Genomic DNA, 27204 nt, shown 5'->3' with positions numbered 1-27204 from the left:
GAAATACTTGCATAGAACATCTACAAGTTTGTGGAGGAACTGGGCCTAGAACACACGCTGTGTCTTGGCTAAACAGGGCCTAGTCTTTCTGTAGCAAGTACAATTTCCTCTCTAAGTCCAACTTCCAATTCATCTTCCTAATCATATTAGCAGGCCTTCACGAACCAGTCACTCTGATCTGAGTCTCTTTCAGCTTCCTGTGTATGGCTCACGGCTTTAGACTGACTGGGGCTTGGCTTTGTGAAGGAAACCGAAGCTAGGTGTTGAAATGGTGGCTAGGCTGGAGGGAAAAAAAAGCAATGGAACTTGAGGGGAATTGAACAATCAACAGATTTGTTCCTCAAGATTCCCTCCCTTCAAGTCTCTCTTCTCTCCCACACTAGGCCCATCTAGCCTCAGTGGTGGAAAAGGAGCCTTACTGTAAATCGACTGCTTTTCCCTACACATTTCCTCAACTTCATAGATAATAAACCAAAGTGATTTACCAAAGGCCACCAGCTTAGGCAGTGCCAAGGCTGGGACCTAGGTCCCAAAGCTCATACTGTACTGCATCACTGTTTTGTACAGTACAGGCTGGCAAGACATAATGTGTGTAGATAATTTCTCCTACACGTGGTCAGCCAAGAGGAGAAAATTTCTGCCCCAGAACGTTATGGTTCCTACAGCAAGTAGGCGGTTACAAGGGAAGAGGCCGAAGTTTATGGTTTCTAGTCCTCAGGGTCTGATGCTTCAGCAATTCTGGTTTCATAACTGAAATTCAGCAGCTTTCCCATACCAAGATAACCTTCCTTAGCAAATATGCCTGGGCATAGCTCTACCTCTGCCTGTTCTCACAGGACCTGCTCACTCCCCCCGAGCTTCCTTTCTCTGGAAGCCACCAAGGCCAAAGTGGCTTTCCTCTCACTGACTCCCAGAGCCATAACTTCTAAATTGGGCCGGCTTTCAGTAAATCTGGTATTCCTGCTCCCTTCCCTCCTCCCCCAGACAAGCCAGCTCTTCAGATCCCAGACCTAGGTGAGGTGTGGTGGGTGAGATGATCTCATTCTTCCTTTCCATAAACCCTCCCACACCCACAGGCGCTTCCTCCTTCTGCCAAAACAAACTTTATTGCACCAAAAAGAAAAAAAAACTTCATTTATGTACAGTCAGATATAAAGACATCTCTTTGACTCCTGTGCATATATTTTCTCAACTTAAGATTAGGGCATAAAAGTCAGGCTGCTATGCCAGACATGCTCTGCCCCATGGCAGGGCCAAGGAGAAGATTGTCACTTGAAAGTGGGAACACTTAAGTGGATGACAGACAATACTGGACCCACAGACCAAGGGCATTCTTCTCGGCCCTGGACTAGCTCTGGGAATGAAGAGGGAAATTGGAAGCAGGGTCCCTTTTTGAGTCTCTACGTGAACAAACTCAGGCTTCAGATATCCAAGATAAACTTAAGTTCCCCAAGCACACCACACTCTGTCTACTTCCTTTGCTTCCTGCCCTCTCAAGTAGGATGGTGCCCTTTGTGCCCTATCCCCTTCTACTTATTTCCCCAGCATCCCTATGATCCACATGGCAGAGACCTTCAGGTAAGCAAGGCAGGGAGGCATCATACTCTCCCTTCTGTGTGTCTGGATGGAATAAAGCCCTGTACCACATGGATCACCGTTCCCTGCTGGGCATCCCAATGGTAAGAATCTGCAAGTGTGGGGGAGAACAAATCAAACAGGAAGGATGGACTCCCTTGGTGTCCAAGTTACAGGGCATCTGAAGCACGTTTTTCTGAGCCAACCAACTAAAGCATCACTGCAGCTAAACACAGAAGCAACACAGCCAGGCAAACACCCAATCAGAGCCAGTGACAAAGAGCAGCCGGGAGGGGATCAGGGAGTAGTCCCAGCTCCAATCCCCTTCTGCCACTGGCTACCATTGCTTCCCACAAATCCCCAGGGGTGAAGTGAGGAGGAGGACTATCGGCTGGGGTGAAAATACACAAGGACAGCCAAACAAATTACAATAAAGACTAGCATCAGTCTCCCCCCTGTATCCCACCCTCGAGAAATACCCTCATTGACTAGTACTCATGAAAATCTGTAAGGACTATTCTATGTAGTGGCTCTAATACCATACACACTGCACCGGCCTGCGTCAGGAACTTTTCAAATCAGTGATTGTGGGAACAGACAGTACTTTCAGGCTTCTTACGGTGCCTGGGTAGGCTTCACCAAGACCTGGGTTAGTCCCAGGCCTATTTTACCTTGTGTCTGAAACCTAAAATGGAGGGAATGGAGGGAGGGGAAAAGGTGCTCAGGTGCTAGGTAAAGCTTACTGATCAGCAGCCTAGACTCCACCACTGTTCCTTCTCTTTGGTCTGTCTAGAACAGTGACTATAAATTAGGAAAAACAAAATTATGCTGGCCTGTGGGAAATAACATGGGAGGGGAGAGAGGGACGAAAAGGGCATTGGGGAGCCCTGCTTCAAGATTGAATATGAACAGAAACACCCAGACGGCTTAAATGTCACAAGACAGCCCCCACCCCAAGTTCCCTTCCAGATACCCCCATAAGTCACTTGGGCACACTCCCTCTTGGAACTGCAATTTGTCTTCTCTCCTTAAGGAGCTGGCCCTGCGGAGAGGTGTGATGGTTGTTCTGTTTTGCCAGAGGCCTTTACCCCGGGTGCTCCTATAAAGGTACCTTGGCCCTGATTCAGGATGAACACAGCCCCAGGTGCTCCAGCGCCAAGGAGGTCAGACTGGGAACCCCCCCATTCCCACACTCTGGGATCTGAGCTTGCTCATTTCTTGCCATCTTGCAAGATGACGTCACGTTTGGAGGGAGATACACGGTGTGCCTCTCCATTCCTGGGGTGGGGGAAAGGGACTCTGCTGGGACTCTCAAGTTGGGGAAGGGAAGAGGGGGGTGGGGTCTAAACCCTCAGGCTCCCGTGCAGGTCTGTCTCTGTCCCAGATGAGCTGCTATCAGAGTCCATTTCAGCATTCTCATTGTGGAGCCTCTCCAGCACTTTCTGACGAATTAGTCCCAGCCGCATCAGGAGGGACTGGTAGTCAAAGTGGCCTCGCTTCTCTCCAAAAGGGTCCTGCAAATAAAAGCAGACAAGGGAATTGAATGTTCAAGCATGGGTGGCTCAGCCTAGAAAGAATAGCTTTGGACCCAAGTGAAATACAAGCTCACTTTCTGAACCATGAGAAGAAAAAACTTGAGCAGGGGCTGGGAAGGTGGCTCAGTGGTAGAGCGCTTGCCTTGCATGCATGAGGCCCTGGGTTCGATTCCTCAGCACCACATAAGCAGAAAAAGCCGGAAGTGGCGCTGTGGTTCAAGTGGTAGCGTGCTAGCCTTGAGCTGAAGAGCTGAGGGACAGCACCCAGGCCCAGAGTTCAGGCCCACGACCAATCAAAAAAAAAGACTTGAGCAGTTACAAATGCTGCGGCACATTTGCTGCCCCAGCCTCAGCTTGGGCTGACATTGAAATGTTTGCATTCAGCCGGGTACTAGTGGCTCATGCCTGTAATCCTAGCTACTTTACTCAGGAGGCTGAGTTCTGAGGATGGAGTTTAAAGCCAGCCTGGGCAAGGAAGTCCATGAGACTCTTATCTCCAATAAACTTTCAAAAAGTTGGAAGTGGAGCAATAACTCACATGGTAGAGCACTAGCCTTGAGCACAAAAGCTCGGGGACAGCACCCCGGCAGAGTTCAAGTTCTAGAACCCGGCCCCCCAACAACCCTTCCAGCGGCCCCTCCCCCCCACCAAATGCCAATAATACAGAAAGACATGGAGACATTCTATAAGAGGTGGGCTATCATTATTTGTGGGGGATTCCACATGGGCTTCTGGAATTAATGAGACAGCTAGAAAAGTTCAATACCTACTCTAGAATCATTTAAGTATGCCTGTTTCCAACTAATCTCTAAAACCAAAGGGAATAATTATCCTTTATTTGCTATATGCAGGTATAGAAGCAAAAGTTCTAACTTCCAGATAAGCAACTGAACTCTTCCCCAGAGTTCATGTCATGACATTCACGACATGACATCATGACATCTTGCCAATCTCATCTAGGTTTCTGGACACTGCTCCAGGGCTACCTGACCTTGATCTTTCTTAGTCTCTGTGATTTGAGATCAAACAGTATGGAAAAGTTTAACTGTCCTCAAACAATAAAATATGGAGAGCTGGATGCTGGTGACTCACACGTGTAATCCTAGCTACTCAGGAGCCTGAGATCTGAAGATCCACAGTTCAGGCCGTAAAGTCCGTGATTCTAAAGATTCTAACGCTGGAAGTATAGCTGTGACTCAAGTTCTAGAGTGCTAACCTTGAGCATAAAAGCTCAGGAATAATGGCTAGGACCAAAGTTCAAGCCCCAGGAACTGCACAAAACAAAAACCAAACAACCAAATAAAACAAATGAAACAAACATACCAAAAAAAGAACCATGGGTTGGGGACTGCAGTGGTTAATGCCTATATAATTCTACCTACTCAAGAGACCCAGCCTCAAAACTAGATGGGGGCAGAGTGCCAGCCCTAAGCAAGAAAGCCAAGTGAGAACTCAGTCTTGAGTTCAAGCCACAATACTGGTACCAAAAAAAAAGTTTTAAGTACAATATAAGAACTTCAGCAGCACACTGCAGGGTTCAAGGTAAAACCTCTTTGCATGATAGTCACAAAAAGCTACACAATTTTCAATAGTCTGTCCTTTTTGCAGCTCACATAAAAAAATGCATTCCACTTTTTCTTTTTTTAGTTCTAAGGACAGAACTTAGAGCTTTGTGCATTTCTGTACTGGTTCTGGGGCTTGAACTCAGAGCCTGGGTACTATCCCTGAGATGCTTTACTACTTGTGCCACAGCCTTACTTCTGACTTTTTTGGTAGTTAATTGGAGATAAAAGTCAAACCATCTCTTTTCTAGCTAAGACACCAATGAGAGACCCAGCCAGAGACATAGAAGTGACTATGGACAGAAGAGTTGATCTGAAATTTGGTCAGTAAGAATCTCTTCCCTCCCTGTGTGCCAGTGGCACATGACCGTAATCCTTGTTCTCAAGTGACTGAGATCTGGAGAACTATGGTTCAAGCCCAGGCACAAATCAGTGAGACTCTTGTCTCCAAAAATAACCGCAAAAAAACAGGGCTGTGTTGGCTCACTCCTATAAAACTAACTACTTAGGAGACTGAGATCTGAGGATCTGGGTTTGGAATCTATGGTGGCAGACAAATCTACTTTTTTCTCCAGCTAACCAACAAAAAAGCCAGAACTAGAGGCCTGGATCAAGTGGTAAAGTACCAGACAGGAACAACAACCAAAAAACTCCAATCAAGGCTGGGAAGGTGGCTCAGTGGTAGAGCGCGTGCTTGCATGCTTGAGGCCCTGGATTCGATTCCTCAGCACCACATAAGCAAAAAAGAAAAAAGCCAGAAGTGGCACTGTGGCTCAAGTGGTAGAGCGCTAGCCTTGAGTTGAAGAGCTGAGGGACAGCGCCCAGGCCCAGAGTTCAGGCCCCATGACTGGACCCAAAAAAAACAAAAAATAAAAACAAAAAAAACCCTCCAATCAATACTGAGGACATGAGGCTCAGAGTTCAAACCCCACCATAAGCACATAAACAAACCAACACACAAACACAAATGCAATGCAGGCTGAAAGTGTGATTCAAGTAATGAGTGTCATCTGAGCAAGCAAGCAAGCAGAGAAAATGTGAGGCCATGTTTAAACTCTGGTACTGCGTCCACCTCCCAACCGTATAATAGAAAGGAACTTCTTAATTAGGTAGGTGTGGTGGCGCATTTATATGGGTGATGGCATTTATATGGGAAGTGGAAGCAGGAGTACTTCAAAGTTTAAGGCCAGCTCATGAAAAAGGTAAGACCCTGGCTCAAAAAATTAAAAAAAGGGAACTGGAAGTGGCTCAAGGGGTAGAGTGTTTGTCTGACATGTCTGAGGTTCTGGGTTCTACTTCCTAGTACCACAACAACAAAAACAACAACTTTTTTCTTTTCCTATACTAGGATTTGAACTCAGGGCCTCACATGTGCTTAACCTGCTGGCTGGGATGGTACTCCACCATTTGAACCACACCTCCAGCCCAGCTTCTTGCTGGTTATTTTGCAGAAGGATTCTCCCAGGCTTTTCTGCTTAGGCTGACTTCAAACTGTGTGACCTTTCAGATCTCAGCCTCCCAAGTAGATAGGATTATAGGCATGAGCCACTACTTTTAAAACAAGGACCTCTTTATTTTTTGGTGGTCATGAGGCTTGAACTCTGCACGCTGTCCCTGAACAATTCAGCTCTATCACTACCACTTGAGCCACAGCATCACTTCCGACTTTTTCTGTGGTGCCAAGGAATCAAACCCAGGGCCTCATGCATGTGAGGCAAGCATTCTACAACTGAGCCACCTTCCCAGCCCCAAGAACCTCTTTATTAAAAGAAGCCCCAACCTGTCTATATTTTGAGTAACTAGTCCAAATTAGCCCGGAACTTACCCTGAATTTTGACTCAGCCTCCTAGGTACCAGATTTATAGGCATGTGCCATCACAACCTCCCCACAACTGCATTCTTACTGGAAGCAAGATCACATTTCCCAAGTAAAGACAAAATGAACTGTTAATTGGCTATCACTTTTTGAAGAGAACTGAACATCCATGATTTGTTTAAACTACCTTTCTGTGATCCCTTAGGGATAGGGATAAAATTTCAGGAGTAACTGTCATCATCCCTGAGATTCAGAGTGGTTGAAGATTACTGAGCAAAAAAGAATACTTCCTGGAGAAGAGGATGATTCAAATTACTCTGAGTACCTAACTTTATGCCACAAACTAGGAACCAATTGAACATGACTTCAAACCAGTCAGTCTCCTCTCTGGGTTTCAATTCCTCAAATGACACAAGTTCCTTTAAGCTGTGCTATTCTACAAGATGTGGATATTAACTTTAGGATGTAGGGATTTCACATGATTTTCTGTGAGGCTTCTAGAATTAGCAGCAGAGGCTGTATTACCTGCATAGTCTGGCCTTGGAGGTGCAGGCGATCTTTGCAAGCTACCTCATAGAAGTCATAATATTCCAGGAAGGACTTTTCCATCACCCCTCTGAAAAATAAGTAGAGAAGTTAGAAACATTGAGGCAAATCTTCCTTTCACTTCTGAATCTAAATGTCAAATTACACAGCCAGAGTTCCTAAGGCCAGATTTTGTTTCCCACACAGATCTTTAAATGGAAAAACAGATGTTTGAGATAGCTCATTTCCCTTATAACTCAGAAATCACAAAACGAAAAGTCTGTAATACTCATCAATTGAATCCCAACCCTAACTCATGTCGTGCTCAAGCTCTATAGTTTCCAAAGGTCTTCCCAAGCCTAAATCCTAGTCAAAATCTCCTAGGAAGTTTAATTACAACTTTGTTTACTGAGGTCTAACACTCAGAAATAAACACCACTAAGAAATAGGTTTATTATGAAATGTTCCCTCCCTCATTGTCTATGCAACAGTTAGTATGAAGCCTTCATCAAATTGGAGGCTCCCTAAAGGCATGAACTGTCTCTCTTCACCACTCTTCCCACTGGGACTCTTCAACAACTGAGAAACTCTCTGAACTTACTCTTGGGTAATCCACATCTCTTTAAAAGCATGAGCCAAGACAGATATGGTGATGTACTCGTGTAATATGGTAGCACTCAGGAGGCAGAGGCAGGAGGATTGAGATTGAAGCCAACCCTGCACTACATAGACCCTGTCTAAAAATAAAACAAGGGCTGGGGCACTTAAGCAAATGGCAGGACACTAAGTATGCCAAGCTCTAGGTTTGATCTGAACTACCAAGGAGGTAAAAAATGTATGAACTACATTTTTCCTTTTCTATCTCCCTCAACACTGGATTCCACCCCAAAGGCCCTCAGTCATAGCAGGCCCTTTTAACACATACCGTAGGGGCTCAGGGCAGGGACATTTTCCTTCCATCATATCACAGACTGCAACTCTGATGGTCTCATGCCGGATACATTCATTGTAGTTTTTGCTGTCTCCTGGATGTCTTTCCTGTAATTTGGAAGATGCCATAAAATCCAAAAACAAAATTTAGGCAGAAAGAAGCTCCAATGGGAAGAGGCTTCAAAGTTAGTACCAGGAATGTGATACAAGCTATGACATTTTCCCCTACAGCATGAAGAACTAAGCTTTTTCTTTTCTTTTTTTTTGGTCGGTCGTGGGGCTTGTACTCTGGGCCTGGGCACTGTCTTTCAGCTCTTCAGCTCAAAGATAGCAGTCTACCACTTGAGCCATACCGCCACTTCCAGTTTTCTGGTGGTTTATTGGAGATAGGAGTCTCATGAACTTTCCTGCCCAGGCTGGCTTTGAAACATGTTCCTTAGATCTCAGCCTCCTGAGTAGCTAGGATTATATACATGAGACACTGATGAGTGGCTAAGCCTTTATTTTTTGAGAACCTTGGCTTCCCCACATATGCAAACACTCATTCTATGAAGGATCTTCTGGCCTATAATCAATGTACTAGATCCATCAAATTTTCTTCAATCAGCTGGGCATGGTGGCAGATACCTGAATCCCAGCCCTAAAGAGGCTGCGCTGGCAGATTTCAAGACCTAGGCCAGCCTGAACTATATAGCAAGGCTCTATTTCTAGAATGAAAATTCTTGAACCTATCAGGTAAAGATTAAAAGGGAAACCACCACATACAGTAGACCCTTGCAATCCACGGATATATAGTTCCACGGAGAAAACCAAAAATACTTAAGATTCATAGAGCTCACTATTATACACTGCACATGTTTGACTCATTTCTCCAATAATGCTGCCCAACTTCTGCTAAATACATGCTGCCTTTCAACAAATCTCAAGCCAGGTACTGATGGCTCACACCTGTAATCCTCGCTATGCAGGAAGCTAAATTTTGAGGATCATAGTTTGAAGCCAGCCTAGACAGAAAAAGTCTGTGAGTCTCTTATCTCCAATTAACTATTAAAAAGCCAGAAATGAAGATGTAACTCAAATGGTAGAGCAATAGTCTAGGGCAAAAAAGCTAAGGATAGGGGCTGGGAAGGTGGCTCAGTGGTAGAGCGCTTGCCTTGCATGCCTGAGGCCCTGGGTTCCATTCCTCAGCACCACAAAAGCAAAAAGAAAAAAGCCGGAAGTGGCGCTGTAGCTCAAGTGGTAGAGCACTAGCCTTGAGCCCTAGAGCTGAGGGACAGCGCCCAGGCCCAGAGTTCAGGCCCTACGACTGGACCCAAAAAAAAAAGCTAATGGGCTGGGAAGGTAGCTCAGTGGTAGAGCGCTTGCCATGCATGCATGAGGCCCTGAGTTCGATTCCTCAGCACCACATAAGCCGAAAAAAAAAAAAGTCGGAAGTGGCACTGTGGCTCAAGTGGCAGAGTGCTAGCGTTGAGCTGAAGAGCTGAGGGACAGCGACCAGGCCCAGAGTTCAGGCCCTCTACCAGACCCAAAAAAAAAAAAAATACACAACAAAAAAAAAAGCTAAGGGACAGCACTCAGGACTCAAATTCAAGCTACAGTATCAATGTACGCACGTGTGCTTGCGCATACCCCCCCCCCACCTCGCCACACACACACTTTTTGCTTCAAACTTTCATCTTGCTTTTGGGGAGGTATATCTTTACAAAGTTAAGGACAGGTAAACACTCAGAAGCAGATCACACAATGACTGAACTGACAAGACTAGAGGACTGACTAAGCTGTGTAACATGCATGGAAATTCAAGGTTTGTTTTTGAAAATCATTCCGTTCATTTCTTCCTTTAAGACTGTTTGGTAATATATACGGTACCTAAAACTGTTTTAATTTTTTTTCCTCTGGTCCTGAACTCAGGCCTGGGCACTGTCCCTGAGTCTCTTTGTGCTCAAGGCTAGAGCTCTACCACTTGAGCCAGAGCACCATTTCTGGCTTTTTATTTTTTGGTTGTGGGGCCTGAACTCTGGGCCTAGGTGCTGTCCCTCAGCTCTTCAGCTCAAGGCTAGCGCTCTACCACTTGAGCCACGTGCCACTTCCAGCTTTTTTCTGTTTACATAGTGCTGAGGAATCGAGCCCAGGGCCTCATGCATGCAAAGCAAGCGCTCTACCACCTTCCTAGCCCTTCTGGCTTTTTCTGAGTAGTTTATTGGAGATAAGAGTGTCATGGACTTTCCTGCCCAGGCTGTCTTTGAACTGTGATCCTCAGATCTTAGCATCCGAAGTAGTTAGGATTATACGCAAGAGCCACCAACACCGTTTAAAATTGTGTTTTATAAAGTGTTCAAGTTGGGGCTGGGAAAGTGGCTCAGTGGTAGAGCGCTTGCCTTGCATGCATGAGGCCCTGGGTTCGATTCCTCAGCACCACATAAGCAAAAAGAAAAAAGCCGGAGGTGGCGCTGTGGCTCAAGTGGTAGAGCGCTAGCCTTGAGCTGAAGAGCTGAGGGACAGCGCCCAGGCCCAGAGTTCAGGCCCCAAGACCAGACCAAAAATAAAGTGTTCAAGTATGACAATATTCTATTTGAGTTTTCACCATTCAAAGCGCTATTTAGTGAAACTAATGTGCATAGTTTTCTCTTTTCTTTTTTTTTTCTGGTCTCTGGGCCTGGGTGTGTTCCTGAGCAACTTTTGCTCAAGGTTAGCATTCTACCACAGCTCTACTTCTCGCTTTTGCTGTGATTGGAGGTAAGAGTCTCACAGATTTTCCTGCCCAGGCTGGCTTTGAACTGTGATCCTCAGATCTCAGCCTCCTGAGTAGGATTACAGGCATGAGCCACTGGAGCCAGGAAAGCCTACATAGTCTTTAACTACTATTTCCTAAATGGGAGCAGGAATGTTTCTCTCTTTCCCATTTGTTTCTAGTTAACCTTGTTATGCTAATTTCCGTTTCTTTCTATTTAACCTTGCTATACAAATTCTTGCTAAAAAAAAAAAATGAAAATAATACATACAATAGAACAGGCTTACTAGTTGGACAACAGCGGTTCATGTCTATAATCCTAGTTATAAGGAGGGTAAGACCTGAGACTGTGGTTCAAAGCCACCCTTCAGAAGGTTGAGACTCTTTAACTCCAATTAACTACTAAAAAGCTGGAAGCAGAGTTACGGTTCAGGTGGTAGAGCATCAGCCCTGAGTAAAAAAGCTAAGGAACAATGCCCAGGCCCTGAGTTTAAGCTCTAGTACCAGCAAAGTAAGGGTATGAAAAATGCCATCAATTGGTAACGGTGTCAGGCTCAGGCGGCTTACACCTGTAATCCTAACTACTCAGGAGACTGACATGTGAGGATCATGGTTTGAAACCAGCTCTGGCAGAAGTTTGTGAGACTCTTTTTTTTTGGGTCCGGTCATGGGGCCTGAACTCTGGGCCTGGGCGCTGTCCCTCAACTCTTCAGCTCAAGGCTAGCGCTCTACCATTTGAGCCACAGCGCCACTTCCGGCTTTTTTCTTTTTGCTTATGTGGTGCTGAGGAATCGAACCCAGGGCCTCTGGCATGCAAGGCATGCGCTCTACCACTGAGCCACCTTCCCAGCCCTGTTTGTGAGACTCTTATTTCCAATAAAAAACTTAGAAAAAGCCAGAAGTGGTGCTGTGGCTCAAATGTTGGAGTGCTAGCCTTGAGCACAAAGAGGTTCAGGGACAGAGCCCAGGCCCACGACCGACCAAAAAAAAAAAAAAAAGACGCTTCATGTTAACTCCTTTATATGCCTCTAGGATTACAGAATCATTGAAAATCTAAATCATTCTAAATCTATCAGAAGGAGAGCTTGAGATTTTTCAAAAGAAAAAAAATGTAGCTAGCCGGGTGCCAGTGGCTCACACCTGTAATCCTAGCTACTCAGGAGGCTGAGATCTGAGGATCACGGTTCAAAGCCAGTCTGGCCAGGAAAGTCCCTGAGACTCTTATCTCCAATAAACCACTAGAAAACTGGAACTGGAAGTGGCACTGTAGCTCAAGTGGAAGAGTTCTCGCCTTGAACTGAAGACCTGAGGGATAGCACCCAAGCCCGGAGTTCAAGCCCCACAATCAACCAAAAAAAAAAAAAAAAGTAGCTGGGCATGGTGGCTACGAATATAAACCTAGCTACTCAGAAGGCTGAGATCTGAGGATCACAGTTTGAAACCAGACCAGGCAGAAAAGTCTCCAAGAAGCTCTTACCTCCAATTAACCATTCTCTTAACTCCAATTAACCATTCAAAAACTGGAAGTAGCACTATGGCTCAAGTGGTAGAGCTCTTAGTTTTGAGCACAAAGAGGCTAAGGGACAGCTCCCAGGCCCTGAGTTCAAGTGCCACAACTGACCAAAAAAAAAAAAAAAAAAAAAAAAAAAAAAATCCAAAAAACACTGTAAATTTGGAGTGTTAGTCAATGGTAGAGCATTTTATTGGATGATCGTCGTTCTAAGCCAGCCTGAGAAGGAAAGTCCATGAGACTCTTCAAAAGCTGAGGAACACCTAGGTCCTGTGATCAAACCTCAAGCATAGCACACGCACTCATACGTACGTACGTACACACACGTACACACACACACACACACACACACACACACACACACACACACACGAAGGTACTTTGAAAACAATGATAAATCTTGTCTTGGATGCTTATTGTTAAATCTCCAGTATTAAACTCATCTGTGTTGTCATGGAAATACATGGATATCTGAGCAACTATCAGTATTTACCTCATATAGTCAAAATGACCTAAACAAGAAATTATACATAAAAATCTGCCATTCTCCCTTCCCTCTCTCCCTGTCTTCCTTCTCCTTCCTCCCTCCCTTCTTCATTGCACCAGGACCTCAGCCTGGCCTTCTGAGCATCCACCACATTTGGCTTGGGTCTATTCAGAGCCTCATCCAAGAAATGACCAGAGGGACAGTTAACCAGCTGCTTCTCCTCCACTGGTTTACTCAACCCGCATATAGCCCCTTTATGCCCCTCCTCAGGAGGAAGTAGCCAGATGACCGTGGTCATCCCATTTCCAAATCCAAGATGCTGTGCACTGACCTAAAACCTTTCAAATGGGCAAAACAAGCTATGTGCTACAAGTCCCCGCTCACTACAAGTGCTGCTTTTACCCCGCCTATAAAAGCTCTGCTATATCCAAACTCATTGTGACATCTCTGATCCCAACCAGGAAGTTAGCCTGGGAGTGTACCCCAATAAACTTTCCTGTCAATCTTTTGAAAAAAAAAAATCTATCATTATTGGGCATATGGTATACCTTTGGGAAAGTGTGTTTACTATACATTCTCTATGGTAGTACTGACTAGAATATTTTAGCCTTAGCTAATGATCAGATCCTTTGGTTCTATGGGTTAACAGTACTTTATTTGTAAATGTGGAGGCAGTACTGAGGATTGAACTCAGGGACCTCAAGCTTGTTTTTTTTTTTTTTTGTCGGTCGTGGGGCTTGAACTCTGGGCCTGGGCGCTGTCCCTCAGCTCTTCAGCTCAAGGCGAGCGCTCTACCACTTGAGCTACAGCGCCACTTCCGGTTTTCTGGTGGTTTATTGGAGATAGGAGTCTCACGGTCTCTCCTGCCCGGGCTGGCTTTGAACCGCTATCCTCAGATCTCAGCCTCCTGAGTAGCTAGGATTATAGGCGTGAGCCACCAGCGCCCGGCTGACCTTAAGCTTGTTAAGCAAGTACTCTCCTGCTTGAGCTACACCACCAGCTGCATTACAGTACTTCCTAATGCAGAATGGCTTACTTAAGGGGATGCTGCAAAATGCAGGTATAATGAATAATCTATGGCTGCCAATGCTCACACTGTAAGTCAAAATTAATTTCCATATGACTGCATTGACTTCTACTCTGTAGAATAACCCAAGCAAAATACTTTAATAGTGTTACTTTAATTTTTACAAATAAAGAACATATACTCAGCCAGATGCCAGTGGCTCCTATCTATAATCCTAGCAACTCAGAAGGCTGAGTTCTGAGGGTTGTGATTCAGAGCTCTGAGATTCTTATCACCAATTAACCAGCAAGAAGCCTAAAGAAGAAGCATAGCTCAAGTGGTAGAGCAACTGCTGTGAGCAAAAAAAGGTGAGCAAGAGTGCCACACTCCAAGTTCAAGCACCAGTACAAGCACAACCCCTCAAAAACAAAACAACCAGAAAATACACTCGGCTGACTTTTTCTCCTACAGTGAGAAATGTAATATATGGGGCTAGGAAGGGCTAGGGGGAAGGCAAGTATCTCAGATCTCTTAGAGCCCCCCAATATTATAGGGGTCAGAGCCTTACCTGTTCAAAACCAGGTTCATTGTGGTAGGGGTTCTCAGTCATCAGGGACTGGATGGAGATGAGCACGGAAGAGATGCTCTGGGCAGGACTCCAGGCTGGGCCAGTCCATGTACTACAAACAGCAGAGTAAAGGGAAAAAGTTGAGCAGAAAAGGATCAGGGAGGGGATACAGATAGCAGTAGCAGCAGCAGCACCACCCCAAGTGACTCACCAGGAGTTTCTCTTTCATGATTAATGTTTTGGTTATTCCCAGCCTCTGTCCCACCCTCATACATCAGAATCAGTCAACTGTCTAATCTTCCTATCAAATAGGACAGAAAAGAGGAAAGCAAGTAAGGTAACTGAAGGAATTTTCTCCAGGCTAGAAAAGATGCAGTAGCCAGCAAGGGTAATTGTATCACAATAAAAGTCCTAAGAGGGGCTGGGAAGGTGGCTCAGTGGTAGAGCACTTGCCTTGCATGCATGAGGCCCTGGGTTCCATTCCTCAGCACCACATAAAGAAAAAAAAAGCCGGAAGTGGTGCTGTGGCTCAAGTGGTAGAGCGTTAGCCTTGAGCTGAAGAGCTGAGGGACAGCGCCCAGGCCCAGAGTTCAGGCCCATGACCCACGACCGGACCCAAAAAAAAAAAAAAAGTCCTAAGAAAGGACTGGGAAGGTGGCTCAGTGGAAGAGCGCTTGCTTTGCATACCTGAGGCCCTGGGTTCGATTCCTCAGCACCACATAAGCAAAAAAGAAAAAAAGCCGGAAGTGTGGTGCTGTGGCTCAAGTGGTAGAGTGCTAGCCGTGAGCTGAAGAGCTGAGGGACAGTGCCCAGGCCCCACAACCGGACCCAAAAAAAAAAAAAAAAAAAAGTCCTAAGAAAATAATTCTAAAGGTTGTCTAAATATTAACCTCTGTAGACCTCAGAGCTTTATTTATTGATTGGTTGGTGGTACATTAGTGAGGGAGAGCAGTTAAGCAGAGGCCCACAGGTGACTGAAGCCATCTGGTTAGAGTTCATGTGGTAAGGCCAATGATCAGGGAGCTAGTTCTCTAACAAGCCCAAACTAGTGTCAAATCCTCTGAAGACCACACCATAGGTGTGATCTATTCAAGTATAGGAAGAAAGTAATGGGTACTTCCAGACTGTAGAAGGTCTGAAAATACCATATGGAAAACAACTTGAACATGAATAGAAATTTCAAAATTGCTCCCTTTTTTCATAAACCTAAGTATTAAGGGGAGGGGACAGCTTGGATATCAATGACATTTACTTTTAGCTCATTTAATTGACAAGGTGGCACCAGAGCTATAAGCCAAATACAATCTGAGCCAGGACTAAGCTTATTTGACTTAACTGGCCACTATCCTTTCCCTACTACGGAAAATCCAAATCAGCCACGAGCAGCTGTTCCTATGTGCCTGCAGCTCCTTTCTTCCAGTTTTGTTCCCCTAGATAGAGCTCCCCGTCTCCTGCTACTCCTAACTTTACATAATTAGGAATTCAAGCTAACAGAACCAACTCTCATTCCATCTCTTTTGTCAGTAAGTTAGCCCAATGTTTTACTAGGTCAAAGGCTAATGTGGCTATCAGGGTTAAGTTAAGAAATGTAGTAGGAATTTTTTTCTTTTTGTTGGTTGTATTGGTTGAACTCTGGGCCTGGGCGCTGTCCCTCATTCAGCTCTTCAACTCAATGCAAGTGTTCTACCTCTTGAGCCACTGCCACTTCTGTTTTTGTTTTTTTTTTTTTGTCGGTTGTGGGGACTGACCTCTGGGCCTGGGCACTTTCCCTCAGCTCTTCAGCTCAAGGCTAGTGCTACCACTTGGGCCAGAGCACCACTTCCGGTTTTTTCTGCTTAAAGTGGTGCTGAGGAATCGAACCCAGGGCCTCATGCATGCAAGGCAAGCGCTCTACCACTGAGCCACCTTCCCAGCCCCCATCATAAAATTTCTAATCCAGGGTAATTTCTCCTTTCCTACTACTTTTACCACAGAATCTTCCTTTCCTGTTTCTCCTATGAGCTGGTCTATGCTCCAAACAGCTTTATATTGGCCTAATGAGACCATTTTAGTGAACCAATTTCACATTAAAGGACTTTACCACAATGGGAAATACATGTATGCATGGGCGTGCGCGAGCGCACACACACGTGCACACACACATAATATTCCACTATCAGACAAAAAAAATCATGGTACCTTACTAAGATGAAAGATTTCAAGAACAACCTACTACAAAGGATTTCCTTACTGCTGTAATCACAACAAAATATGGATTTGAGCATTCTAGAGAAATGAATTCCACCTCAAGTATACTTCAGATGCCTCCCCACCACCCTCAAAATTGGAAAACAGGAGCTGGGTGCTGGTGGCTCACGCCTATAATCCTAGCTACTCAGGAGGCCGAGTCTGAGGATCGTGGTTCAAAGCCAGCCAGGGCAGGAAAGACCGTGAGACTCCTATCTCCGATAAACCAACAGAAAACCGGAAGTGGAGCTGTAGCTCAAGTGGAGCACTTGCCTTGAGCTGAAGAGCTGAGGGACAGCGCCCAGGCCCAGAGTTCAAGCCCCACAACCACCAGATTACCTTTTAAAGGTAATCTGTTCCCTCTCCGCTGATATTCAGATTATGATTAAAAAAAAAAAAAAAAGACTAACCCAAAAATGCTAGAGGATTATCCTATTTTAACTAACCCATGAAGGCAATTTAGCAGAATGGGAACTTCATGAAGTAACATTTAAGTAGCACCAAGGAAAATATACTTGAAACTTACATTTCATATTTTACCTGACTTTCAGTGTCAGACATTTTCATCCAATTGTTCAATTATACCCACAATCACTACCACCACCTCCAAAGTAATTCACTAAAAGATTCAGTAAGATACCCATAACCTTGAGTGGCACAGATCTGCAGCTTTTCTCAATCTGTTTTGGAGATTAAAGCCCCTTCATGTCCTCAGAGAGTAGTTCTTAAACTGGAGTGTGCTTGGATGACCTGTAAAAAACAGACTGCTGGCCCCACCCAAGAGTTTCTGATACAGTATGACTGGAGTGAGTGGGCCCCAAAACTGTAGATGCTGCTATACTAGCTCAGGGACCAAGCATTGAGAACCACTTCATAAGATATATCTTGTATGCCGTGCGCTGGTGGCTTACATCTGTAATCCTAGCTACTCAGGAGGCTAAGATATGAGGATCACAGTTCAAAGCCAGCGCGGACAGAAATGTCCCTGAGACTCTTATCTCCAATTAACCACCAGAAAACCAGAACTGGTGCTGTGGCTCAAGTGGTAAAGTGCTTGTCTTAAAGCTGAAGACCTCAGGTATAACATCCAGACATCCAGGCCCACAGTTCAAGTCCCATGACCCTCCTCCCCCCAAAAAAGATATATCTTGTATATAATAATTTGACTTCCCTCCTTTTCCATCTAGACTTGTACTAGTTAAGTATCATATACTTCTGAGAAAAGTCAAGCATATTTTACCTTGCAGTTCAAATGGGGAACCCTGGTTGATGAAAACTGGTTTAGATCAATCACTTGCTAACAACCAACTTGGCTACTAGGAAGTCTTACCCTAGAATACTCAAGCAGACTTTCCCATTGCGGTAGAAGTTGGGGTTAAACCTCACTGTGTTATTGCCCGTTGTCATCAGTTTGACCCGAGGTGGGTGGATGGGATAGTCAGGTGGACACCGAAACACGAACAGGAAGAAACCTCCTTCATAAGGTGTGTCAAATGGGCCTGTGATCAATGCATGAATCTGTAAAATAAAACCCCATCTCAAAATTGTGAGGTAATGCCCCCACCCAGCCCCTCTTGTACCCCTGTGAGAAATAGGGCCACTGTCTGTGGAGTCCAAATTCCATGTTCTTGCCATACAGAATGAACAGTCCATACTTATTCATATAGGTGGATTTAGAATTTTAAGAAATTCTGTTATAATGGAGTAGCATCATACTCAGGGGCTATGTTCCAAAGTTAAAGCTCAAAGTGAATACCAAGTCTTACCAAAAATCACTCATCCCTTAAAGCATAGTTTTTGTGTAGACCTCCCTCATCAGCATTACACAGAAAAAAATGGACAGAATATTATTGTGTAAAATGTATTATGTACCTGTATTTTTAATATTAAGAAACCAATATGTATTTTACTGAGTATGTATGTTTGAATTTGCCTAGGTTAAACATGCATGATGCAACTACACCCTCATGCCACAAAGGGGAGGTAAAAATGAAAAAGAGGAAAAGGATTGGAGGCTACAGCACCAGTGTCAGTGATCAGTGCAGCGCTGAAGGTTATGATGAATACCTAGTGTCTGCTTGCTTCCTCCATGGATGATGAGTATGGCTCAGGCAGCATCTAGCTGTGCCAATGGTACAAAAAATAATGGGGAAATCAAATCTCAGAGTCCACTCAGGGCCACTCAGAACTTTCCCTAGCACTACCAGTTTAAAAAATAAAACATCAGCCAGGCGCCAGTAGCTCACACCTCTAATCTTAGCTACTCAAGAAGCTGAGATTTGAGGATCACGGTTCAAAGCCAGCTGGGGCAGGAAAGTCCTTGAGACTCATGTCCTATTAACCACCAGAAAACCAGAAGTGGCGCTGTGGCTCAAGTAGTAGAGTGCTAGCCTTGAGCTGAAGAGCTCAGGGACAGTACCCAGGCCCAGAATTCAAGCCCCATGACTAACCAAAAAATAAATAAATCAAAATTTCATAGAACACTGAATAGTCTTCCTCTACAAGCCATAATTATTGAACAGGACTTCCCTTCCTGAAGGGAAAAAATGTGAGGTGACTCAGTTGTGTTTCTTCTCCAAAGGCTCTTAAGTACTAAATCTGCTTAGAATTTGAACAACAAGAAGAAAAAGAACATTGCCTCACCTATAGTCCCAGCTTTGACCTGCTAACAGCCTAGGTTAGTCTAGCCACCTACACATATCAAGCCCAACTACTCTCAAGATGGCGTCAATTCTGGGACATGGGATTAGCATTAGTATTTTGGGACAAGAGGTCTCAGGAAAAACATTTTCAACTTTGCAAAAAGAAAAAAAAAATCAATATAAAGGGAAGACTACTCAAAACAAAAGGAAACTTTTTTGTTGTTGTTTTTGTTGGTCATGGAGCTTGAACTCTGGGACTGGGTGCTGTCCCTCAGCTCTTCAGCTCAAGGCAAGGGCTCTAACACTTGAGCCATAGCACCACTTCCAGTTTTCTGGTGATTAACTGGAGATAAAAAGTTTCACAAACAGCCGGGCACTGGTGGCTCACGCCTGTAATCCTAGCTACTCAGGAGGCTGAGATCTGAGGATCGCGGTTCAAAGCCAGCCTGGGCAGGAAAGACCGTGAGACTCCTATCTCCAATAAACCACCAGAAAACCGGAAGTGGCGCTGTAGCTCAAGTGGTAGAGCGCTTGCCTTGAGCTGAAGAGCTGAGGGGCAGCGCCCAGGCCCAGAATTCAAGCCCCACGACCAACAACAACAAAAAAAAAGTTTCACAAACTTTCCTACCCTGGCTGTCTCTGAACCGTGATCCTCAGATCTCAGCCTCTTGAGTAGCTAGGATTATAGGAGTGAGCCACCGGCGCCCAACTAAAGCTAAATTTTTACTTCAAGAAATCTGAAACTCTCAGTTCTCACTGAAAACAATACTAGATTTTTAAGAAAACTGATTTCTTCCCAATATCTGTTTATATGCATATTCTTTCCCAAGGGTAGAACACTCAATACCAGAGAAGGTATTTACTTATGTCAGAGGAATTTGATATTATGTAGTAAGCTTTCTCTGGTAGAGGACAAGAAAGGAATGGTCTTTGGAGTAGAAGGGATGTTCATAAGCTGTTAGTAAAGACAAGAGCCTAAACAAAGCCATTTAACCATAAACCCTTCAGCCACACTGGCCCTTTCCCCAATTTGCCCCCACTTAAAGTACCACTGTTAAGATCAAAAGTGGCAAGATAAGGGGAAGAGCTAAGCAGTGCAGTAGCTAGAGTGACTGACTATATAATTTCTCACCAGACTGGCCTATGAGTAACAAAGTTGGGACAACAGGCACAAACTGTTATTTGCAATGTCAACCAGGATCTATATGCACCTAAGTAATGGACACTTGTGTAGGGCTCTGCTCTACCTTACTGTATGACCCTGGCAAGCCACTTACTCTCTTGGGGGTGAAGGGGGGGAGGGGCCTTGATTTATTCACCTATATTGCCAGAGAGGTGAGCAGAGTAATCTTTTAGACAACTTTATGGGCCCAATTTTCCAATAACCCCCACCGACTCCCATCAAGTTACATACCTTAGTCATGTCAACAGTATCAGGCACAACGAACATTCCTGGAGGAGGCTCCTTATAAATGGACATGATATCCCTGCATGACACCAAGAGGAGGTGGGGGACACAGTGAGGGAGGAGGGAAAAAGGGAATCCCTTAAATAGGACAGTTGTTATCACGTCAGTGAGGGCAGGGTTCGAGAAAGTGGTGCTTGGTACCACAAATGTTTGCACTGTCTTGCTGACTGAGAAATCTTAACTGAGTAGTCAGGCAGGCAGAGAGCATATTATCAAAGGAGCATTGTTTTCTTAGGGGGAGGGTAGGGAGAGGGAAAAAAATAACTAGAGATCCCAAGAGCATCAGATGTCACCCTGAAAAAGCCACATCCCTGTTACTCTCACTTCCTCCCACATGGAAACTCACTTCCCAGCTCAGAGATTCCTAGGTATTACACTGAATGTCAAGTGGAGATCTTCTTAGTAACTGGAAAGTCATAATTCCTCCCAAAAAATAGTTCTATAAACCATTCAGTGGACCTTTCTTGGTGAGGGGATCATATGAAGCAAGCAAGCCAATAGGAAGCAAAACTACTTCTTTCCCAGGAAGCAATAGGATAGAGATATGTTCAGCTGGGGAGAGGGAATGCTTTGAAATCACACAATCTCACATCTGTAAATCTCACATCTGTAAGATGATGTGTTGTGTCTACTACAGATGAGATTATTTCTAGGTCATATATCACCAACCAGAATGGGTCAGTTGAGAGCAACAGGCTTAGAAAAAACATTGGCCCGGTGTTAAAGTGTAGGAAACATGCTAGGGTAATAGGAACATTTAAAAAAAAAGTGTAAACAGGAGTCAGCAAGGAAATACTGGCAAACTCAAAGGTGTAACTAAATTGGAAGAACGAAACAGCTAAAAGAGTAGAGTTGCATGCTGAATTTAAGTTAAGAGGTGGCAATCTCAAAGTCGGTATCCTCCCTCAGGCACTGTGCCAGGTACTTCACACACTGCATACTGTTTAACTTTCATTACAAACTTGAAAAGTGAATAGGCAGCCATCTAAAGAAACTTGGGGTGATACTACCTAGAGGAGAAGGCTTGTGATGGGAGGCATGGGAAGAAATCTGGTCATCCAGAAACAAGTTTTGGGAGTAATGGATAAACACTGCTCTTGTGCGACAGGTACTAACACCAAGTACTTTTGCAAAACATTATCTATTAAATGATATGATCTAAGATCAGTCACCCAAGAAATAAGTACAGAAAGGACTCAGGCCTTTGTTCCTGTGTCTGAATTAAGTATATTTGCCTCACAACAGTAAACCAGAGGAGCTGGGAGGAAAATACAAGGAAGAACATCCTGAATGGGCTATTACAACCAGAATGCTAGTGGAAGAGGAGCCTCAGTTTCTAGAACAGGTGGGAGAGTGGCACTGCTCTGGGTTACTAGAAAAATGGGTTCGAGGGAAAGATCTGGTAAGTGAAGGAAGCTATCCAGACCTAGGGAGGGGACCATGTGTTGGGGGGGAGGGAGGTGTTGAGGAAACTGAGGGTAAAAACGAAAGCTGGTTCAGTCTGAGGGCAGGGGCCAAGCAAGCAGAATAGGTCACAAAAAGTGCAAGGAGATTTGGGGGGGACGGGGACGACGGGTGGGGCGGGCGGGCGGGCAGCATCTAGGTAGGTTGGGGTGAGGAAAAAGGGCGGCGCGGAGGGCGGGAGGAGGTGGTACCGTAGTGGCAGAGGGTCGGGTTTCAGTCAGGAGGTAGGGGGTGTAGGGAGGGTGTCCGGAACCAGGACTCCCGGGAGGTCGCCGAGGGGCGGGGTCGGACCTGGGCACGTGAGGAGGGGGGGTTAGGAGCCCGTGGATCTGGGGTGGGGGGCGGGGGAAAGGGACCAGGCTCTGGACATCCCGGGCTGTGGGGATCTGGGCCTGGGGAGCCGGGCGGCCAGAGTGAGCTGTGGTGCGGAAAGGCAGGAGGCGGGGAAGGTCGAGCCCCGGAGCTCCCAGCTGGGGGAGGAAAACCCCGGCTCACCGCTTGATCCGGAGCAGACACTGCGGCGCGGTTCTCTCGCCGTCCCAGTCGGAGCTGAGCGTGGGATCCCAGTGGCTAAGCAGCGCGGCGCCGTGGGCAGCGGCCGAGGGCGGGAGCCCCGGCAGCGGAGCCAGGCCGCTCCCCGGCCCCCCGGCCCCGCCCGCCGCCGCCGCCGCCGCCGCCCAGACATCCGGCAGGAAAGGGGGCCCGAACCCGCCGCCGCTGCCGCTAACGCCGACCACACCAGCGACGCCGCTCGCTCCGGGGCCTGTCGCCCCGGCACCCGCCGTCGCTGCCTCCTCAGTCGGACTCTCCGCCATCGCTGCTTCGCTTCCGGGGCCGCTCGGCAGCACGTCCGCCGACCAGAGCGGCCGCTACTCCTGCACCACAGAGAGCCGGGCCAGAGTGTCCCTACCCTCCGCTTCCCCTGCCCGGGCGGCGCTAGCTCCGCCCACCCCGCCAGGACCAGCGAGAGGCGCCGTGCCAGAGCGTCCACCCGGTCCTCCAGGGCGGGGACGGGGGCGGGGGCGGGGGCGGGGGCGGGGCCGGAAAGCGGGAGGGCTCGGGCTCCGCACCCGCAGCTTGCAGCCGCAGCCGCACGGGTCTCGCGTTCGGCGGGAGGAGCTATGTGTCCACCTCCACTGAACGGTGCATTTTCCAACACTGACTAGTGAGAAGAAAAGTTCAGAGGGAGTGGGGAGAGCCTGATCTACTGCCCTAAAGGAAGCGATCCTCAACTTGCCCTGGGGTAAGACTGGAGATCTAGCTTCCTTGTAGGAGAGCTGTTGGCTCACTGAAGGCCCTCAGGGCTGGGTGATCCGGCCTCGAAGGACAGGCTACCCTTGTTCCCTGCCTGCAGCAGGACCCAGAGGGAAGAAGGAATCAGAACCTGCGAATGATTGTAACTGTGTGTACTTTTTTTGTGCCAGTCTTGAAGAATCTGGGAATTAAGTTTAGCTGGCCCTGAACTCTGTGTGTGTGTGTGAATTTCCTATAATGGGTTGTGGACCTGAAGGATAATAGCTAATATTCACTGAAAATGAAAGTTACATTTTTTGTATCTGCCACTTATTGTGTAGTCAGTGCCAGAAACCTTATCTGCTTTCTCTTATTCTTTACACCAGTTGTATGATGTAAGTACTATTATTAGTCTGTTTTGACAGATGGAAAACCAGAAGCACCTAGTGGTTCTGTCACTTACACGAGGTCACCAGGAACAAGCAGCAGAATTGGGGCTGTAGGCCAGACACATCCCACCCCCGACAAGTTCAAACCATTATGTGACACTGTTGCTACTTAGAACTCTCCCACACTTACTACTGTAATCCTTTGGTATTCACTGTCCTGTCCACTTACTCGGTCTCAATCTCGCTCCCTCCTTCTCTCCTTCCCTCCCCCCTTCTCTCTCTCTCTCTCTCAGATTATATGAACCCAAACAATATTTTATACAGATTTCATGTTTTGTTGGGATCGTGTTTTACCACTATTATAAAGATGAGAAGAAGGTAGGGGCTGGTGGCTCATGCATATATTTCTAACTAAAGCTGCAACTTCAGGATCAAGATTCAAAGCTAGCCCAGGCAGGAAAGTCCATTAGACTCCAATCTCCAATTAACCATTAAGAAGATGTAAATAGAGGAAAGGGAAGGAATCTGGAGGAAAAATTGGGAGAAAACAAGAGAAGAGGTGACAGTGTTCAAAAAGAAATGTAGGGGGGCTGGGAAGGTGGCTCAGTGGTAGAGCGCTTGCCTTGCATGCCTGAGGCCCTGGGTTCGATTCCTCAGCACCACATAAGCAAAAAGAAAAAAGCCAGAAGTGGTGCTGTGGCTCACATAGTAGAGCGCTAGCCTTGAGCTGAAGAGCTGAGGGACAGCGCCCAGGCCCAGAGTTCAAGCCCCACGACTGGACCCCAAAAAAAAAAATGTAGGGGCTGGGAAGTTGCCTCAGTGGTAGAGTGCTTGCCTCACATGCAATGCATGAAGCCCTGGGTTCAATTCCTCAGCACCACATAAGCAGAAAAAAACCGGAAGTGGCGCTGTGGCTCAAGTGGTAGGGCACTAGTCTTGAGCTGAAGAGCTGAAGGACAGCACCCAGGCCCAGAGTTCAGGCCCCATGATGGACAAAAAAAACAAAAAAGAAATGTACTCATTTCCTGACTTGTGTAACTGTAACCCCCTTGCACATCACCTTTACAATAACAATAAAAAATTTAAAAAATAAGAAAAAAGATGGAAGTGGCCAGGTGCTGGTGGCTCACACTTGTAATCCTAGCTACTCAGGAGGCTGAGAGCTGAGCATCACAGTTCAGAGACAGCCCAGGCAGAAAAGTCCATGAGACTCTTATCTCTAATTAACCACCAGAAAACCAGAGCTGTGGTTCAAAGTGGTAGAGTGGTAGCCTTGAGAGAAAAAAGCTCAAGGACAAGACCTCAGCCCTGAGTTCAAGCCCCATGACCTACCAAAAAAAAATAAATAGGGCTGGGCAGGTGGCTCAGTGGTAGAGCGCTTGCCTTGCATGCCTGAGGACCTGGGTTCGATTCCTCAGCATCTCATAAGCAAAAGGAAAAAAGCCAGAAGTGGTGCTGTGGCTCAAGTGGCAGAGCACTAGCCTTGAGCTGAAGATCTGAGGGGCAGCGCCCAGGCCCAGAGTTCAGGCCCCACAACCGGACCCCCCCCCCCCCCCGCAAGAAAATAGATGGAGGTAAGGGTATGGCCCAAATGGTAGAGCGCTGGCCTTGAGAAGGTAAGGGACAGCACACAGACCCTGACTTCAAGCCCATTCCTACCTGGACAAATAATTGTGATGACAATATTAATGGAAGAATATCAATGAAAGGACACAAAAGAATCTGCTAACAGTGGTTCCCTTCCAAATGGTTTGTTTGCTTACTAGGTGTATCAAAGAAAATATATCTTCTCATGGCTTTTGAACAAGCATCAACTAACTGCCTATTTCAAACCTGTGTTTTCTTCACTTTAAAAGGATTTCAAAGCCAGGCACCAGTGTCTCACACCTATAATCCTAGCTACTCAGGACGCTGATGTCTGGAGATCCCAGTTTGAAGGAAGCAGGCAAATCCATGAGACTCTTATTTCCAATTAACCAGCAAGAAGCTGGAAGTGGAGCTGTGGCTTAAGTAGTAGAGTGTCAACCTTGAGTGTAAAAGCTAAGGTACAGTACTCAGGCTGAGTTCAAGACCCATATCAGCATAAAAATAAATACATTTCAGAATATTGCTTAGGTAGTATTGAGTAGGGTGATCAATTTGCAGGGGAATTTCACCCAAAGAAAAACTACTCCACAGCTCCTTCACGACTCCAGGCTGCCCGGGCAAGTGAATTCCTCAGTGCATCTTCTCCTCAGAACTATATCATTATTTTTTCTGTTACTGTAAAGGTGATGTACAGAGGGCTTACAGTTACATAAGTAAGGTAATGAATGAGTACATTTCTTTTTTTCAAGTTTTTTGGTCAGTTGTGAGGTTTGAACTCTTGGCCGGGTGCTGTCCCTGAGCTCTTCAGCTCAAGGCTAGCACTCTACCACTTGAACCACAGCGGCACCTCTGGTTTTCTGGTGGTTAATTGGAGATAAGACTTTCCTGCCCAGGCTGGCTTTGAACCATGATCCTCAGATCTCAGCCTCCTGAGTACCTAGGATTACAAGCATGAGCCACCAGCGCCTGGCATGTACATTTTTTTTTTTTTCCAGTTGTGGGACTTGAACTCTGGTGCTATCCCTCAGCTCTTCACTTTAGTGCTTGAGCCACAGCACCGCTTCCAGTTTTCTGAGCGGTTTATTGGAGATAAGAGTCTCCTGGCTTTTCCTTCCCCCGGCTGGCTTTGAACCGTGATCCTCAGATCTCAGCCTCCTGAGTAGCTAGGATTACAGGGGTGAGCCAATGGTGTCAGGCTTTGGCACATACATTTCTTTGTGAACACTGTTATCCTCTCCCTCATTTTCTCCCACTTCCCCCCCATTCCATCCCCCAAGTCATAAAGTTCATAGTGTCTAGTATCACTGTTGGGTTGGTGTACCCTTTTTCATGCAGTTTCTGATTCCCTTTCCCTTCCACAAATTAAGATAAACTTATATACAAGACAAAGGGAACAGAAATTAAAAAACAGTGACAAGGCATAAACCAAAGAAAAAAATAACTGCAAACAGTAAGTATATTATAAAAATCTCGTTTCCATTTCTTGGAGTTCAGTTTGATAAGCTTTCATGTATATATACCATTACTTTTTAGGTGCAAGATCTGGCAATGCTGGGTCAATGAACAGAAAATTTTTACCTTAGTTACCAGAGAAAAGGGGTACATTTTAAAAATTTTTTAATTTATTTTTGGTGCTGACCCTGGAGCTTGAATTCAGGGCTTGGGTGCTGTCCCAAAGCATCTTTTTTTTTGGGAGGGGGGGGGGACGGGGTCTGGTCGTGGGGCCTGAACTCTGGGCCTGGGCACTGTCCCTCAGCTCTTCAGCTCTTGGCTCAAGGCTAGCGCTCTACCACTTGAGCCACAGTGCCACTTCCAGCTTTTTTTTCTGCTTATGTGATGCTGAGGAATCAAACCCAGGGTCTCAAGCATGCAAGGCAAGCGCTCTACCACTGAGCCACCTTCCCAGCCCCCAAAGCATCTTTTTGCTTAAGGCTATGCTCTACTTCTAGA

General features: G+C 46.0%; 1 protein-coding gene across 1 annotated transcript; it reads right to left on the bottom strand.

Annotated features, from left to right (window-relative positions):
- Positions 1–1087: 1087 nt before the first annotated feature.
- On the bottom strand, positions 1088–22964 carry Ube2z (ubiquitin conjugating enzyme E2 Z). The gene is made up of 7 exons (XM_042671099.1): positions 22541–22964; positions 20528–20600; positions 17802–17989; positions 14246–14357; positions 7939–8051; positions 7014–7104; positions 1088–3089 (listed from the first exon to the last, which is right to left on the bottom strand). Exons 1-7 carry the CDS (start codon positions 22858–22860, stop codon positions 2919–2921), a joined length of 1068 nt encoding a protein of 355 aa, XP_042527033.1. The 5' UTR covers positions 22861–22964; the 3' UTR covers positions 1088–2918.
- Between the last annotated feature and the right edge of the window lie 4240 nt (positions 22965–27204).

This window comes from Dipodomys spectabilis, unplaced genomic scaffold (assembly GCF_019054845.1).
Source record: "Dipodomys spectabilis isolate Male_0828 unplaced genomic scaffold, ASM1905484v1 ptg000018l, whole genome shotgun sequence".
NCBI classification, from domain to species: Eukaryota; Metazoa; Chordata; class Mammalia; order Rodentia; family Heteromyidae; genus Dipodomys; species Dipodomys spectabilis.
The sequence above is the reverse complement of the archived record's forward strand: the minus strand, read 5'-3'. Positions and strand labels throughout refer to the sequence as shown.

What these genes read in the sequence shown, in the direction of transcription:
- Ube2z (XM_042671099.1), bottom strand. Translation starts at nt 22,860, where the DNA reads ATGGCGGAGAGTCCGACTGAGGAGGCAGCGACGGCGGGTGCCGGGGCG. An exon ending in TGTCTGCTCCGGATCAAGCG is followed by an intron (nt 20,601 to 22,540) that starts GTGAGCCGGGGT and finishes GGTGTCATGCAG; the next exon opens with GGATATCATGTCCATTTATA. An exon ending in TCCAAGGCCAGACTATGCAG is followed by an intron (nt 3,090 to 7,013) that starts GTAATACAGCCT and finishes TTTTATTTGCAG; the next exon opens with GACCCTTTTGGAGAGAAGCG.